Source organism: Lampetra planeri, chromosome 7, assembly GCF_965212315.1.
Source record: "Lampetra planeri chromosome 7, kcLamPlan1.2.h2, whole genome shotgun sequence".
NCBI classification, from domain to species: domain Eukaryota; kingdom Metazoa; phylum Chordata; class Hyperoartia; order Petromyzontiformes; family Petromyzontidae; genus Lampetra; species Lampetra planeri.
The window spans coordinates 6,253,562-6,271,289 of NC_136113.1; the positions used below are offsets into that span (position 1 = coordinate 6,253,562).

Below are 17,728 nucleotides of genomic sequence, written 5' to 3' on the forward strand. Positions count from 1 at the left end.
CGTGGTACAACCACGACGTCACTGATGGTGGAAGGGTCTCCTTTAGAGGGAGCTTTAGAGAGCCCCTCGAGAGGGAGTTTGAGACCCATTCTCCCACACTGGCCAGACATTCGAATAGGTGAGAGTACTCATACTTTACCCCATCACATCGCATTCGGACTGTGGCATATCCATTTATGCTGTTGAGTGGACAGAAATTGGGGGGGGGTTTGATTTAGAAAAGTTGGGCATTGGGGATTATCTGAAACTGGCTTGTGAAATTTGACTTCATGTGCATTATACGTTTAAATGAAAAAAAAAATATCTATTGGCTTCATGTTGGCCCTGGACCGGCTTCCTGTTTTGACTGCGGGGAGTCTAGGAGGCAGGAAAGAGAGTGGCGTGTACTGCTGCTGCTGCCGAGGGCAGACTAGAGTCTCCTAGTGCGCGCCGGAAGATGACCCGTGGGAAACTCGGACGGCCCCGCGGAGGTTCTCAGCCACCAACACCACGCCTCTCTCTGTCTGCCTCGCTTTCCTATTTACCCCTCTGCCTCTCCGTGAACCGGCGTGAAAAGCGGGCCATAATAGCTCACTGCACACGCACGCACGCGCATGCACATGGCGTGTACTTTCGCCGTGCACATAAGCTGGCCTCATGCCCTTTTATATTGCTCCAATGTTCCCAGGATTGTTAGCAAACGGCAAGCGGCCCAATGGGTTGACAGAAAACAGGAAAGGCTTCCCAACTGCAAACAGGCACGCGAGGTCCATTTCTTTTTTGGGCGAGAAAAGACCATTGAGCCATATACATCGACATGCAAATTAAAATCATGATATTTAGACAATGGAGTGTCGTGGAGGCAAGCAAGCCACTCACTGTGCAAGCGTTGCCTGTTTACGCACTTATGTGAAGACTGGCACAATATTGAGGACCTTAAAAAAGTGTGCCACACAAGGCGTTTTAAGTGAGCATCGAATCGCACGCACCTCCGATTGGCACGGTTGGCTACGTACGGTGCGAAAGAAGTTCAACATATATTTACATACAAGTTTAGCAACCACAAACGTTGATTCACACACGGGAGCGGGGGGGGGGCAATAAGTGTAGTTGTAAATCAAAGCCGGTTCATATTTTTATTCCATATAGCATATAAGAGCAGAGGTGAAATATATAGGGTCATTCAATCTGGCTTTTGTGAGGATCGGTGAGTTTTTGTCTAGACGGGAAATGGAGGTAGTGGGCACAACGTTTGAAGTCTCGCACACAGGTGGAGAACAGAACCCAGTAGTTTTTTTTAACGAAGCATTCTACTTGGCCCAGTTTTACTCGTATTTTAGCAAATGCTTATCTCATCATCCTGAAATGACCCATCGTATTTAACTACATAAGGATGTGTACAGCTAAGTGATGCACGTTTTACATTTATACCGTAAACACATATGTTAAAGTACAGTGCAAGGAATGTTTGTAAAAAATCAAGTAGCCATATAAGAAAAAAGTTGCAGTTTTTGCATTTTTTTCTTGCTGTGGTTGTCCCACCTGATGACGATTGCTTGTGTTGCGATCGAAACGTCGTGATCTATTATTTTTCTACCTACGTGACTTCACCGAAAGAACCAGAGTATGGATTCCTGCAGTCACGAAAGCTTAAAATCGAGATATTAGCCATATTTGATTTCAACAACAAAACATTTTTGTCTGTTTTGCACATTTGAGGACACTGACCTTTCTTTAATATCTTAATTTAAAGTTTTCGTGACTGCAGGAATCCACACTATTTGGTTCTTTCGGTAAAGTCACGTAGGTAGAAAAAAATAATAATAAATTGCGACATTTCGGTCGAAACACAAGCAATCGTCATTAGGTAGAAAGATACAGCCGTAGAACCGCCGAACAACCTTGTTCCACGGCTGAATCTTTCTACCTGATTATGATTGCTTGTGTTGCGATCGAAATTACGTAATTTATTATTAAAATGTTCTTACTTAAATACTTTCCATTGATTAATGGCCTCAAGTTCACGCTTTTATCATCGTACCACAATAAATATTAATGTCATATTGCAGAATGCTGTCCAGCATGCACCGATTGTAAACGAAGCTTCATGGAACCGAGCAAAACCTGCGCTCAAAATGGATTTTCAATTTAACGGATTAACAGCCTGCGCCAGTCATCGCATGGAAACAATTTTGGATTACCCTATTTAATTTCCTGCGAAGGCGATGATGTGACATTTACGCAATGAGACATATAAAGGTAGATTTCACTTTAAGCATATTTTATTGAGGAACAGATACAACTGGCTTCTTTCCCTAATTTTCTGCTCGTTGTTAAAAAAAAACTTTATTGATAATAAACAATGATTTACGGATGACAAAAAGTTTAATTTGGTTTCTGTGGATGCGTTTCCCAGTAATCGCACTTAATTTTTCTTCTTTATGCCCTGGTCGCGTGACTGTTTGATGTTTGTGCAAACAGCAGCAGCTGGGCACCAAGCTAATTTAAAGCCATTAATGGGATCTCATGCGGTTATTCTTCACTTTACTGCTCCTTACAAAGACATTACGTGGCTCTCTCAGTTGTGTTCTGGTCGAGAAAATGAAAACAGATTTTACAATATTTAATCTCTTGAAAGATTTTTTTTCGTTACAGAATGCCACTTCACTTTGGGAGGAAGATTCATCTTTATACACGACTAAAGTTTACTGCAAAGGGTTTTTTTTTGGCTGTGGTGTACCGAATAGCGGATTACACCACGTGTTGCTCGGTATGATGCCCAACGTTTCGCTCCACGTGTTGGGGGCTTCTTCAGGAACCGAATTTAATTCATTTCCTTAAAAAAATCTCTCAGCAGCACGTGGAGCGAAACGTCAAACGATACCGAGCAACACAGTAGAATTCAAAAACACATTAGAGATATATCTAAAGTTTTACATACAAGTACTGTGTAATGTGTGTACAGGTGTATGTAAAATTGGTTTAATTTAGCACCTACCGAGATATGCATCACTAGATATGTGCGTGAATATTCTTTGCAGTCTATTCAGTTATTCGGATTGCATAATGTACTGTATATGATGTGCAATATTTGCCATAGATTTAACATATGTATGTGGGAAAGGGATACGTACTGTATACGTCATTATCTTGGGATTTGGCAGGCTTTTTTGTACTGTATATGAATGATGCCATACAGTATATGTAAAAAAACAAGGTGTATTTCCCAGGTTCATGCAGAGTTCCACAATCATTCACTTAAAACTATAATTATTCACCAAATAATGTTTTCTCCAACTGCTGAAAAGGAGCAAAGTAATCGCACCAGTAAAGAATAAGTATAATTTTTTTTGGCCTAATTCTATTTCTCTACAGCCCATTCTGTACACTCTCCAAACCATCAGATGTTAACGCTCATTCGCCGGTACCTCTCTCAGCGCGTGCTCTCTTGGGAAAAGGCTGCCTTTCACAACACATTTCCAACTTAAACTTTAATAAAACTATTATTCTAAGCTAGATTACACATAGAATCCCGATTGTATTTTGAGGCAATTATCCATCTCCAGTGAGATCTCTGCAGCGTCTTTGCTTGTACACTAATCTCATTTCGACCTCGCTTTTCGTGCCATTGTTATGATGGGTGTTGGCTTATTTCGATGTCGGGCCCCTTGCTCTCTTGTTTCCAGAAATCCCCAGGTGTTCCAATGATTTTCCGATTATTCCCACCAAGAGCCCGCCAAGTCACGGCTTCTGTGTTTCTAGCTTTTGTCAAAATTTCCTCGCGCACACCACAATTGCCCTTTCATCATCCAAACGTAACCTTCTCTGTAGCCTTAATCCGTTTCCTAAATTGTATTCAACGGTCTGAATGCAAGACAATTATCTCCAGAGCTACGTGAATCAGACATGTTCTGGTCACTCAGGAATAGATCAATGGGGCTGTAACGGAGAGGAAGCGTTTAACCAATGGACGGAAGCTTGACAATATGCTTTATTTTCATACAACGAAAGCAACTTGGTGAGAGAATAATTTACAATGGTATTCTGCAATTGTATTTCGCACCTCTCTTTCGACTCGTGTTTGAAATTTAATGATCCCGATAACAGGAATTGTAATTAAGCAACTTGCTGCTCATCTGTTCATACCAAATAAAGTTGCCGTTCGATAATCTGTCCTGTTCTATTGAAGACAGACAAAAAGGCCTCTCCCTAGAACATTAATGGAGTCATATTTTTAGGATTCATTATGGTACGTATCAGAGAGGGCATCCACTGAGGAGTTGGAGCAATGAATTCAGTTCGTGTGCAGGTGTGAGATGGATTGGCTACATCGTATCATCGCGAGGGATGGCGGCGGTTTTGGGCGGCCTTCATCCAGCAGTAGATTGACCATGACAGATGATGAGGATAAAACGAGTATTTTATCACTAATAATAATCTTATAACGAATAAAACCAAGTAATGTCTGCAGACGGCTGTTGCCACATTTCTCTACTCATATCAACAGGGCAGGGTTTCTGTAGCAATGATTGCATGTGCTCGTTGTATATTGAGAACACTTGCATCAACATCATTGAAATAACGACGAATCGATCCGTCACTGAGTGAGGAACAGCAAGCAGTACAAGCATACAAGTTAAGACTTCCTCGCACTACGCAGATGCAATGGTCGGTGATGCTTTGCGGTTTTTCTTTTTCTTTGTGTCAACGTCGCCACCTTGTGTTCATTTAGTGCAACATCATCAAGCACGACTGTGGAGCAATGTCAGACGTGCGGGGGGGAAGCAGATTGTTTTATTTTATATACACACACACATACACTGTATCTAAAAACATAGGATAATGTGAAATCAAGCAATAAAATAAGATAGGTATGCATCGGAGCTCAATTTCTTGAAGCACTCATGTGGCGTCGACCAACATTGTGCGGAACTTATTTTTTCCCCCCTTGCACAGTGATGAACAAATTCTTTCACGATGTAAAATACAATGCAAAGACGTTAATTTATCGACTGGAATGACAGTATTAGTGCTAGGATTAATAATGAACACTGCTTTTTAACGTACTGATAATTCCCTACACAAGACTTCATCGTAATTTCTGGACACGACTTTTGATTCGGGAACGGAATCGACATACGGGGGCACACGCAACGTGGATGTGGCTGAAATTCAGGGTTTAAAAATGAATAAAATCAGAGCATATTCTTGGTTCTTTCGGTAAAGTCACGTATAAAAGACAGCGTCCTAAATTAGGACGCTCTGTTTCTCCACCTGAGGACGGCTGCTTGCGTTGTGGCCGAAACGTCATGAGAATTGTATTTTTATTTTTATTTCCCTTCTACGTGACTTTACTGACAGAACCAAGAATATGAATCCCTGCAGTCACGAAAGCTTTAAATCGAAATAAAATCAGAGCAGTGCATCTCCTCTTCTGTGTACGTTACGTACATCATTGTAATACGAGTATACGATGCATCTATTCAGGGTTAAGTTCATCCAGATCTCTCCCAAGGCAGAGCTCAACAATATATTTCCCTGTCAAGCCCCACGCTGTCGATGGGGACTGGGCGTGGTCGAGGGGTTTGAGTGCTTGGGGAGCCTCGGAAGATATTCAAAGAGAAATTAAGCCATGGATTTATCGAAGATCAGAGTTATGTTCAAATGACTGATTGATAACTGGTAAAAAAAAACATTTTACAAAAGAGTAATCGATAGCGAATAACCAACAACCAAAGAAAATAACGTAATGTTTAATCTCAGCAGTAAACTTGTACTTAACGACAAAAAAACGCCTATCGGTTTAATAATACATTACCCGGTCAGTGCAAAACCAAACTCAAAGTTGTAATCACAACAAGAGAACAGGACGATATATATGTAAGCCCTCAAAAAATGGCTAAATTTACTCCAAAAGCTCCTCCACAGATCCAAAAACACCAATCCACGCAGAACATTGTCGTTTCTGGTGTACACAAAACACAAAGGGCCGAGCAATGCGGAGAATAAATACAAATATTTGAAAGCTGTGACAGGATTCATGAGAGTGGTATTGTAAAAGGACAGCCTGCCAATGCTTAGCTTGAAGGAATTGGCTGGTAACATCTGCCTTCCAAGCAGATTTATGGAGAAATCCTTCACTCTCCTATTACACAGTAATTAAATAGGGCTTTTTTTTTTACAATGATGTTCATTACGTACATTCTCAAAAACGTAACACTTTGATTGTGCCCAAACAAATACTCTAAAACATGGTCCTTCACAAAAAAAACATTGCTCGAATTATAATTCATCGGGAGCATAACTTACGGGGGGAAAAAACATAACAGTATATAAAGAATATGGAATATAAATGTTTATTTTTCAATAAAGTGTCTTCCTGCCGAATTTTATTGGCAGCATGTGTGTAAAAAGATGCAAAAGCACCATAGTACCAGTCTCTAAAAAATAACGTTTTGCATTCCCCCCCCCTCCTTCCCCCCACACCTTGGTGTTCATTCAACTTTTGGACTCTGCCACATAGCGTCAAAATCACGTATCCGTGTCCGATTTACAGTTTTGGAATTTGTCTCGGAGACTGTGCACACGCCTCAGTTGGCCCGAGGGTTGGCTTCCTGCAGAGGGCTTCGGAGAATCTGCGTCTCCACCTGCCGGGGTGCTCCGCGCGGTCTCAACACTTTTGAGCAGACACCCACCGCTGGCTGCGATGCCCGTGATGCCTGCGCTGAACTCCACCGTGATTTCTGCAAATGGTTTTTGTGGAGACTGTCCCCACGAATTTGCATTCACGGTGAGTATCTTTCTTGCGATGCTTCTGACCGGGACTTCCATGGTGGCTTGTGTCAGTCCAACCTTTCTGGTTGAGGTCATTTCGGGTGACGATGAATTCCCATTGATTAAAATGCGCGAACTGCACGGCAGAGGGGGCCGTGTGGTGATCACGACAGGGTTTTCGTCTTCAGCTCGTTTTACAGATACACTGGGTTGGCATGTGTCGATGTAATTTTCGGAAGGTTTTGGCTGAATAGACGTTAAGCAGTCCTGATGGTACATGTTGTTTGTCATCTTTGGTTCAATCACCGCCGTGCTTTGGATGTTACAAGGAACAGTCCTGTCAATGACAACTATCTTTTCCGTGTCTTGTAGAACGATTTCTGAACCACAGTATTGCGTGTGTTTCTCTGTGCTTTCATACAAATGCTCAGTGAGCCAAGATTTGGATGTATCAGAGTCATGTTCTTGGACATGATCTACCTGGTCAGTACTACCAAGAACAGCATTTGGACGAAGCTTCTTCTCTGCATTTATTTCTCCGTCTATCCTGTTTTTGGACGTACCCATACTGACGACAAAATAAGTAACACAATTTTCAACACTTTTGGATGTTGTCAGCTTTAGACTGGATCTCCGTTTGGTCGTTTCAGTTGTGGATTCTTTTGTTCCATCTTTGGTATCCTGAGAAGCCACACATTTTGAGCCAGAATGTTCTATAGGAACATGAATAACAGAACGAGTGTTGATTGCAATTTTACTTTTTTTATGCTCCAATTCCTTGTCCTTGGTTATAATTTCTGGCTCAGAATTTCTCCGCTCCAGAAGGGAGTATTTAGACTTAAGGTCATGCACAGTGGAACAGGTTTTGTGATCAGAAACCGCAGTCTCCTTTAACATGGTGGCGGCACAAGCAGTGTGTTCTGATGAGGTGGGAGATCTGCAATGATCTGGAGAGAATGGCCGTGGAAAGGCTGTAGACAATTTGCTTTTGTGGGCTGAGTTAGGGAGCGCCTTGCTGTAGCCCGAAAACGAGGAGGACCTAGACAGACCAGAGCTGCAACGGGCATGTGGAAATCCGGCAACAGAAGATCTGTGAGGGCCGAGGGAAGTGACAGTTTGTGGGACAACATATGCTGGTGGTGACACAGGTGGGGGAGACTTAGGAGTGTAGCGATCATAATAAGACCGGCTCTGATCTTTTACAGCACCCGTTGGTGGGAATTGGCCCGTGAAAAAGGTTGGTCGCCAAAATCCAAATGATGATGGCATCGGTGAATTATGCTCATGGCGGTTTGATCTGTAAGGCTGCTGAGGCCCTGTCGTGGGATGTGCCTCTGAAGGGCTGGCCATCAAGGGAGACAGAGGTGGGCTTGTTGGGGTAGGTGAAGATGGCTCACTGATAGAAGTCTGCTTCTTGTTGAGTTTGTTCTTCAAGGCTGCCTTACGTATGTGTTCTGTGGTTGGCAGCATTGACGGGGCAGAATGCTGTTTCTTCATTGTGAGGTAACCTTCAGCTCTTGAACCTTAAATAAGAGAAACAAAATATGCAAGGTAATAAATGATCGATGTATGTCAGAATTCGTAACTTACTGCTCATAGCAGTGAGCTTAAATTTTTACCGTACCTCCAATGGACCGTTAGACACACGCTAAAGAATTGTTGATGAAACAAATAATGATGGTTCACAGCTGATCGTTACCATAATGTTCATGTTAACAATTGAAACTTAAAAGTGGGTGTGTGGCTCAGCGATCAATGTGCTAAGCTGGCACCACTGATATATCATGGGATTGCATTTGAGCATCTGCTCACGATTAAAGCACGTTTTCAAGTGTAGCGTTTTGATGGTCGTTCGCCAATAAAAGCATGAAAAAAACCCACCAAATTATATTTGGTTTAGCACTTTATTTGGCAAACTTCTACCTCCAAGAATGATATATTTCTGAGTATAATGTGATTAAAGTTTGACTCTGCAGCATGGCAGGTGGGAAAGCGTCACTCTTTAGTGTGGAGGTTACTTGAAGATATTTCAGAAGTAGTTCTGCTTTATCTCCTTATGCGGACCACTCTCCAACACGGGGTGATGCACTGCTAGCTGCAAAGTTCTATAACGGAAATGTATTTGTCTCATTACATGGTTATGTTTTTACAAATTTGGAATACAATTGAGAAAATGTGTTTAAAAAAAATACACGTCACTTGACATTGAAATAAAACAGCACGTGTTTCGTAGATAACGCAAGTCAACATCACATACCGACAGTGGCCCCTTGCAGCATCTTGTGTTCCAGCAAAGCCGCCAGCTGCTGGCTGGCCTTCTTGCGCTGTTCTCGGTCTACCTCGTCCCTGTCTGTCTGCGCCTGGGCCTTTAGTCGCTGGTTGTACTGCCTTGCCATGTGCAGCACGTGGGCCCGGCTTCGCTCTTCTTCCGTTCTGGCTCTGCTCGTTTGGCCGTTACCGCCAGGGCAAGAGGCTGTGCGTTTGGTAGCACACGTGTCTTCGCGTGTTTTTTTGGCAAGTCTTTCTTGAAAAGTGAACGTCTCTTCTTCTGTATTCTTTGGATGAAATGTGCCGTCATGCCGATGGCAATCTGGGACACGGGTATCGTCTTCCACGATGCTGTGTTGTGATTGTGGCGATTCCTTTGTGTTGTGTGTAGCAGCATCACACTCTGCTTCTTCTTCCTCTTCAATAAACAACGGTTCGAATTTATCAGTGCAATCAGGAAAGTCCTTAATGTCAACGCCCTGTTTTTCATGCCCATCAGAACAACCCAATTCATCTGTTGGTGAAAAGCCATTTGGTCCTAAATTAACACAAGATGTTACATTACTCTGCAATTGTACAGTTTCTGACAAGTCCTGGCCTTGTCGGCCGAGGATGCTATTTGTCGCAGTATCTGGCTGTATCTCTACAGATCCGTCAGCACATGCACCACCATTTTCAACAAACAACTCCTCACTCTCAGATGTGCGACTAAGTGAAGTGCTACTCGCAAAACTGGAATGAGAGGCAGAATCTGTACAGGTGGGAACTGTGCAAGCACCCGTGACCTCTTCCTGTTGAGGATCCCCAGTTGTTGCTTCACCTTCAGAGCCGCTGACGCAGTTTTCTGTTTCAGAGTCGTCATCATCATCATCCTCATGGGAACTTTCATAAGTGCTTTCCTTTATCCTCTCCATGAAATTATTACGCAGCATGTAGGCAATGGACGATGGCTTACTCACAGGCTCCGATGAAACGGTTTGAATGAGAGGATTCAGCTGCTGGTCCACAGTTTCCCACACGGGCTCAAGTCCTGCAGAGTTGCCGCTGTTTCGTAACAGACTTCTACTCGGGGGTTTCAGTTCAGGGCGATGTGCTGAGTTTTTAGCCAGGCTGCTTATTTTTAAAACAGAATTTTTCACAACGCCCTTCGGAATGAACGCCATGCTCTCTCTCTTCTTGGAAACAGGCATTGCCGATTCTTCGTTTAGGTCAAAGTTCTCATAGAAGCTTTTGATCTTTTGCAGGAGGAGCCTATCCTTGTTGTTTAGTGTGGAGAAAGCTCCACTCTCAGCAGCACTTGGGGCTCTATTTTGAGGATTGGGCACGGTTTGGTATCTCTGCAGCTTTGGCCTTTTTACAGTTCCGTTGTACGGTACTTTATCGTTGCCTCCATCATAAAACAATTCAGCAGGTGCTTGCTTTGGCTCAGTGGCATGCAGGGTTTCACATGATTGAACAGAAGGATTGGGATCAGACTTTTGCACAAGAGGAGATGCACTTAGAGCGGTGACGCATTCAGTTGCGTCAGAGCATTCCGCATCAGATGGAACATCATGCGACATATCGTTAAAGCTCTTGCTTTCAAACTCTTGTTGTGCTAAAGTGACAATTTCAGGACTTGTGGACCTTGAATTGGTTAGAGTTGCCGAGGTATTTTCTTTCATATGCAAGTTTTCCCCTTCTCCATTTTCAGTAGCAGGCATCAAATCCCCAAGGGAAAAGTGCTCAAGTTTTTCATCATCCATTCCACCGTCATCCATGATTTCATCAGTTAATGCACATGCACCCTTGCTATTGATCAAACTATCCTCTTTATCCATATCAATATCTTCAACTGGCTCAGCACTTTCTGAACAGAAATCGTCAAAGAGAAACGATTTTGAAAATGAAGACTTCAACCAATCCAAGTTCAATTCAGACGCCAATAGATCCAGCATCACCTAGCAAGAAAACAGATGAGAGGCATGTCATGTTTACGTTACTAGACAAGTCAAGCACTATTTGCTTGTACGCAAGTTGATATCAGTGAAGATTAGGAAGATCATGATTACAATTACGATTGATATGATAATCGTGATAATTAAATAATCACAGTGTGTTCTGTAGATATTGTCTGAAAGTTAAAGTGAGCACCTGTGCTGATATTGAGGGCTCGAATACAGATTTGACCTCGGATTCTGAATTCTCTGAAACCCCATCGCTCTGTAGGAAGAGAAAAAATAAAACATCTCAGTAAACAGTAAAGCACTGTAGTACATGTTCACATGCTGTGCACATTTACACGGGGTGGAGCATTGGCACAAGGGTGAGCACAAAGTGAAACATTCCCGGTGACCTGAATTCAATTCCCAGCTTACATCAGCGGCGGGTTAAATCTGAACTGCTTCTGGCTCATCTTCGCCAACCTTTACTGACCAGCATGGTGAAAGATGGTAAAGCCTCTCCCATAGCTGGCATGGCGTGACGAGGCTTTAATCTAAGCAGCATACCGACAAACGGCTTAATTAACATGGACGTTTAACAAGCAATTGGCTTACCCCTCCACAGCTGTCATTCCCTTTACGGAATTTGTCCTCTCCTGGTCGTATCTTGCTCTCACTGCTTGCGCCTTCAAAATTGTGGCCGCCAAAATCATCTCCCCACGCATCGAGCTCGTGCTCACTGCCCCGCCGTGCCGGTGCCGGCAAGCTGTCACAACTGCGGTGTACGTCTCCCCTGCGAGTTCCTTCGCCCGCATCCAGGCTGTCGTTGCTGCAGTGCCTGCGCCTCGCGAGGCAATTATCGCTGCCGCCGTGCCGAGGCCCTCCCGCCGCGGGAGGGCCACCCTTCTCCAGGCCGTACTTCCTGGGGCCCAGGAGCGGGCTGTCCACTTCCAGGCTGGTCATGCTGCCCCGGCTCAGGAGACCGGCCACCGGCTCAACGCTGTCCAGGCCGTCGCAGCTCGAGTGATGCTCCTGCGTCTCGCCAGCCTCCAGGAGCTCCGAGCTGCTGCTGGGCTCGAACGACTCGCTGTCGCTGAGGAGCTCCCCGACACTGCCCGATCGCTGGGGAGGCACGGCAAATGTCAGGCGTGATGCTTTGTGCGCAGAAACGGAGCATAAGAACATGATCTAGCATGCGTTAGTTTTAATTAAGCAAAGTTGTGATATTTTCTGTGACGGTCGCTTTTTTGAAGAGTACATGTTGATTTCTTATTAAGAAGAATTGACAATTCGTATGATGGCCAGTGGTCAAGACTCGTGTCGGAGTTGCAGCTAGATGAGAAACATGCCCATGAGGACATCCACTCTGAAGGTAGAGCAGTGAAATCAGCTCGTGTGCAAGTGTTCGATGGAATGCTGCATCACGGGACTGTGGGAGATGGTGATGGCTTGGCAGGACCATCATGTGGCCATGGTTTGATCGTGGCTGATGATGTTTAAATAAATAAGTTATTGCTGCGTATGAACATTTATTGCAATACACTTACCATTCTCAGATCTACTTCAGTCCATCCAGTCACAGTGCAGGATATGTAAATGAAACCAGACATGAAGTCAGCACAGTACAAACATTTCCAATTTCAAAGGGACATTATCATGACAATACTTAAGGATATTTATAAACTTTAGGGCCCTTGTGATTTTATTGTGATTCCATGCCTTTCTTGACTGACCACAGTGACTACAAAAATATTCATTCTTTGCCTATGTGGCATCATCACAAGCACGGATAATAAAACACTCAACACCTTCGTCAATAACACTGCCCAAAAATGAAAAATTGATAGGTGGTATTTCAGGAAATGGCCCTTCTTCATAGCACACTCGAGGCCAGACAGACTGAGTGGATAAGAGTTGGAGACAGTACACAGTGGTCTAGATGTATTGTGACCCCCAATTTAATTCTCGAAAACTTTTTTTAAAATTAAGGTTTATTTAAAACAGAAATGAATATGCAAAGGAAAGAATGCGAGGGCTAAATTAATTGGGAGTCACAAGACATCGGAACCACCCTGTACTTTACACCAAGGGGCCTGATAACATTTATATATTTTTTTGTTTCCTGATGAACAGTTTTTAATCGGTATATGAATAGTTTCCTTTTGGTCGCTGTTTGAATGACAAACCCTTCAATAATCAAGGTATTTCTAAATAAACTCATTTGTATTCAAAGTATAATATACAGTATAGCCGGCACAATGCTTTATGGGAAGAATTGTTTGTGCGAGGTCAATGCATTTTTCGCTCACTGTGCTGCCAGATCGGAGTTCAGTACATTTCCACAACTGTCAACCAATTACGTATTTTTTTTGTCTTTTTGAAATTATATTACAATTGTCCTCACGTCATCATGTCATGAGATCATGTGTTCATTTGTAACTCTTGTACAGCAGCGAAAGTCCACGATGAAGGCCCATGGAAGGAGATAACAATATCTTCTTGGTTCTTTCGGTAAAGTCACGTAGAAGGGAAGTAATAAAATAATAAAAATAAAACAATAAAACAATTCTCACGACGTTTCGGCCACAACGCAAGCAGCCGTCCTCAGGCGAAGAATGAGAACATTATCAAGCTAGGAGCTTATATAGGTGTAGCGAGGAGGAGCGCCTTAACAAAAGAATGTGCATATGAAGAGGAATTTAGCATACCAATGGACAATGCGTAGGGGGTGGGCGGAGGGGTTTCAAAGTCCCATTATGCCCATGCATTATGCAGGATCAACAGCACCACGGGGGGGGCGCAAGGAACAGCGTTAATAAAGGAAAGGAATGTTAGTGATATGTAGCTGCATTTACCAAACAACCACGTAGAAAACCGAAGTGAAAACTACATAAAAAACTAAAATATAAACTGATACTTACTATACTCTACAATAAGCTGAGTTACTAACAACAAATAATAAAATTACAATTCTACGTCGTAAGAAGTATATAATATACTTCCATCTAAACTTTATTCTCTTAGCATATACAGTACTATATACTGCCATAGATAAACCCAACATTAAATTATATACTGTATTGCTGTAAACCACCCTATACTTTATACATTTTAATATAACACTATGTATTATTCAACTCACCCTAACGTGTATCGAAATGGTTTATTACGTCCTTCCAATGATTGCTAAGCCTGAATCCATCTTCTCGGTTAAAATTGTCTCTGTGTTTGTATATGTGGATCGCCTCATGAACGAATCTCTCATGATAGCCAGATGGCTTGCAGAGAACCTCCGTCTTGGAGAAGTCAATGTCATGTGAGCCCACTGAGTTGTAACAGTGGTCTGCCACGGCTGAGGTGTTTGTCCTACCGTGTTTTAGATCAGCTTTATGTTCACGAATGCGGTCTGAGACGTGTCGTTTGGTTTCCCCAATGTAACTGCTACCACAGAGGCAACTTAGTTTGTAGACGCCAGGGTACTGTATGTCTGGAATCACATCTTTTACAGATGGTACCAGATCACGGATTTTATGTACTGTGTTGAATCGGACCTGGATCTTGTGTTTAATCAGGATTTTGGAGATCTTTTTTGTGACCCCAGCAATGTAGGGTAAGGTGATGGTCTTGAAAGGCTCCTCAACAGGATCTTTCTTGATGGTTGGAGTGATGGCTTTGCGGATTGTGTAGTCGGAGTAACCATTAGCCTTAAGAGCTTGGCGTACGTGTTTGAGTTCACTGGAAATGTGTTCATGGTCGGAGATGCATTGGGCTCTATGATATAGAGTCTTGATGAGGGAATTCTTCTGGGATGGATGGTGGTGGGAATCCGGTTTTAGATAAGCATCCGTGTGGGTGGCTTTCCTGTAGACAGAGTGGCTCATTGAACCATCAGGTCTCCTTTTGATTAGGACATCCAAAAAGGGTAGCTTGCCATCATTTTCGACTTCCATGGTGAATCTGATGGCTGGGTGTATGGAATTGATGTGGTCGAGAAATTGGTCTAGAGCAGGCCGGCCATGTGGCCAGATGACAAAAGTGTCGTCTACGTACCTCTTCCATAAGGTCGGGCGTAGAGTGGCAGTCTGGATGGCGTCCGTCTCAAAATTTTCCATGAAGATGTTGGCTACAACCGGAGATAGGGGGGAGCCCATTGGGGTGCCCTCAATTTGCTTGTAGAAGGTTCCATTCCAGGTGAAGTATGTATTGGTTAAGCAGTGTCTCACCAGGGCGGGTACCCCAGCATTTAATCCTTGATGAACCAAGTCTTCAATGATTGCGATGGTGTCAGGCACAGGCACCTTGGTGAACAAGGAAACCACATCAAAACTGACAAGCAGGTCCTCTGGGGACAGGGCAATCCCCTTGATTGTCGATACCAGGTCAGTAGAGTTTAGTACTGCAGAGGTGGTTTTTCCAGTGAAAGGCCGTAGTATTTCGGACAAAAAACGAGCCAGTTTGTAAGTGGGGGAGTTGATAGTAGAGACAATGGGACGAAGAGGTGTATCTTCTTTATGTATCTTTGGCAAGCCGTACAATCTTGGTGGCCTGGCTGCAGAAGGTTTCAACGAGAACTGTTTGGTCTGATCAATTAATGCGGTTGAAGCAGAAATGATGTTGTTGGTTTTGGAGACGAGGCTGTTGGTGGGGTCTCTTTTTTTTTTAATTTACATGTATTTTTAAGGCGTCTTCCACTAATGATATCTGCACATATATCAAGAAAATTCCCTTAAAGTGACTTTTTTTTAAACCACACACTAGGGGGTGCTGCACTTTCCCACACATCCTGCTGTAGGGGACTTGTTCATCACGTGGCAGTCAAAGGAATATTTAAACAACGAAATCTCACAGCTGGGATTTCAAAACCAATTCTAACACGATAACCCTTTCGTGTAGTCACTGGCGACCAGGCTAAGACCAATAACTGACTCCACTTTGAGAACCCAGTTTGACTTCGCAGTGGTCCCACCACGGATTTGATCACGTGATCTCAGTGGCGTCAGCTACTCGTCACCAAACCTACGCACAACACAAGAACTGCGCACGAGGGGGCGCTCAAAGAGCAGGCTAAGGCGGAGGCCGTTCGAGCTTTGTGCTTTCACTGCCATCTGCGTCTTCATTGTCCAACTTCGTTTATGTTTGCCCTCAAATATTTGCTCAATCATAGCACGTACAGCATAGGCCTCTATTACATGGCCGCGCAGAGTACTTACAAAGATGCTCTGTTTTGTGTCAATAAATAAAGTAATATTTATTCATTGTGGTTGAAAAATTAGCTTGTTATACCAGCCCATGATTACCTATTTCGCTAATACTGTCACGAGACTGTAAAGTACACAAGCAGACAGCTGATAAAACATTTGGCATTGTGCCGACAGCAAAACTTTTGTAAGCACAGTAAATGTATATTAATCAACACCCCACAATGTCCCTTTGTTTACCTATATATTGTTTTAAGCCAGTAACATCTTGAAGTGGTTACGTGTTGAAAAAAAGACTAAATTATTTCGTACACTTGCGCTTTGTCTCACTAATTCCTTAAATACATTTTCGAAGGAATTAATTCTGCAGAGATTACTTAAGTTCACCCTAAACCCACACGGAAACGAGAAACAAAACACACCGAGTGGCTCTAAAGTTCTTGCTTTTCTTGTCGCAGGTTCTAAAAAACGGGAACAAGAACATTTGAAAATGTGAATAATAATGTCACCAAACGCACACGAAATAAAACATTCACAATTACATACTTTCTAAGATATTACTCAGAGTAATTTTGAACCACAGCCCGACAATTAACGTGATGCATGCAACACAGGAAATGGCAAAAACTGAATACTGGAAAGTCTGAAAGATGTCAGCAGACACAGCTTAGGGTAACCTGTGTACAAAATCCCATGGCAGTGATGGAGGGAGCTGGAGGGGGAAGAGGCCCCCTGCTGAAAGCTGAGCCTCCCTTGTTAAATCATTGTAGTACAATTAAGCAGCAATAGGCGTCGAGGCTTTTCCTCAAATACAGTACATAAGGGGCACAAACTGGATCATAATACACGACAGACAAAAGGAGACCATCGTTATTAATTCTGCTTAGGGTTTAACATTTGTTCAAAGTTTGTTGAACATTGGCTGTCATGACCCCACTCCCCCAACCTTCCCCCTGAGCTTTTGAATGCCCCCCCCCGACCCCCCGCATGTACAGGTTTGCCGTGCTCCCTAACAGCGTGTCGGACGACACAACTGACCTGACTTGCGTCGACCTCTTCGCAAGGCAAAGCTGCCGGTGGTAGGCAGCACAGGCTGTGCGTGAGGCTGATCTGCACGAACAAAGCAAATAAAGGGGACACCCCAAGCATTAGGGCAGGCTCGACGGTCGTACGCTTTATCTATTGCCACGAAATGTCTCTGGAGGCAAGCAAATGTGGCACTCAATGCATAAAGCCCTAGGAACAGTAATTCGCAATGGGAGACTGCGCTGGTGATCCTTCCAACGTTATCATTAAGTTGGTCTCTGATTATAATAACAAATTACGCCCCTGTCTTTTGTTTGACCATAGTGTATTACGTCGGAAACTATTCAATTGTCTTCACCAAGCCGTACTAACCAGCGTGCTGAAGTATAGCAAATCACACCTGCAATTTGCGTGGTGCAGGGAGATTTTCATCCAGCAGTGGATATCTAAAGATGGCTGTATATGTATTATTCAAAGAAAAAGATCCCAAATCGGTTTTACTGACAAAGTAAATCACTCTTAATTTTGGAGCTTTCGTGACTGCAGGAATTATTCTTTGGT

General features: G+C 43.3%; 1 protein-coding gene across 1 annotated transcript in view; it reads right to left on the reverse strand.

Annotated features, from left to right (window-relative positions):
* Positions 1–4,744: 4,744 nt before the first annotated feature.
* LOC144719854 (uncharacterized) overlaps positions 4,745–17,728 on the reverse strand; it is a 79,954-nt gene continuing 66,970 nt past the window's right edge. Inside the window, exons 13-19 of the mRNA XM_078596117.1 lie at positions 17,180–17,251; positions 16,564–16,602; positions 12,491–12,504; positions 11,559–12,065; positions 11,155–11,223; positions 9,011–10,961; positions 4,745–8,276 (exon numbers count right to left, since the gene is read on the reverse strand). Coding sequence (XP_078452243.1) covers positions 6,511–8,276; positions 9,011–10,961; positions 11,155–11,223; positions 11,559–12,065; positions 12,491–12,504; positions 16,564–16,602; positions 17,180–17,251 — 4,418 coding nt within the window. The 3' untranslated portion in view covers positions 4,745–6,510. The remainder of the gene's footprint in view (positions 8,277–9,010; positions 10,962–11,154; positions 11,224–11,558; positions 12,066–12,490; positions 12,505–16,563; positions 16,603–17,179; positions 17,252–17,728) is intronic.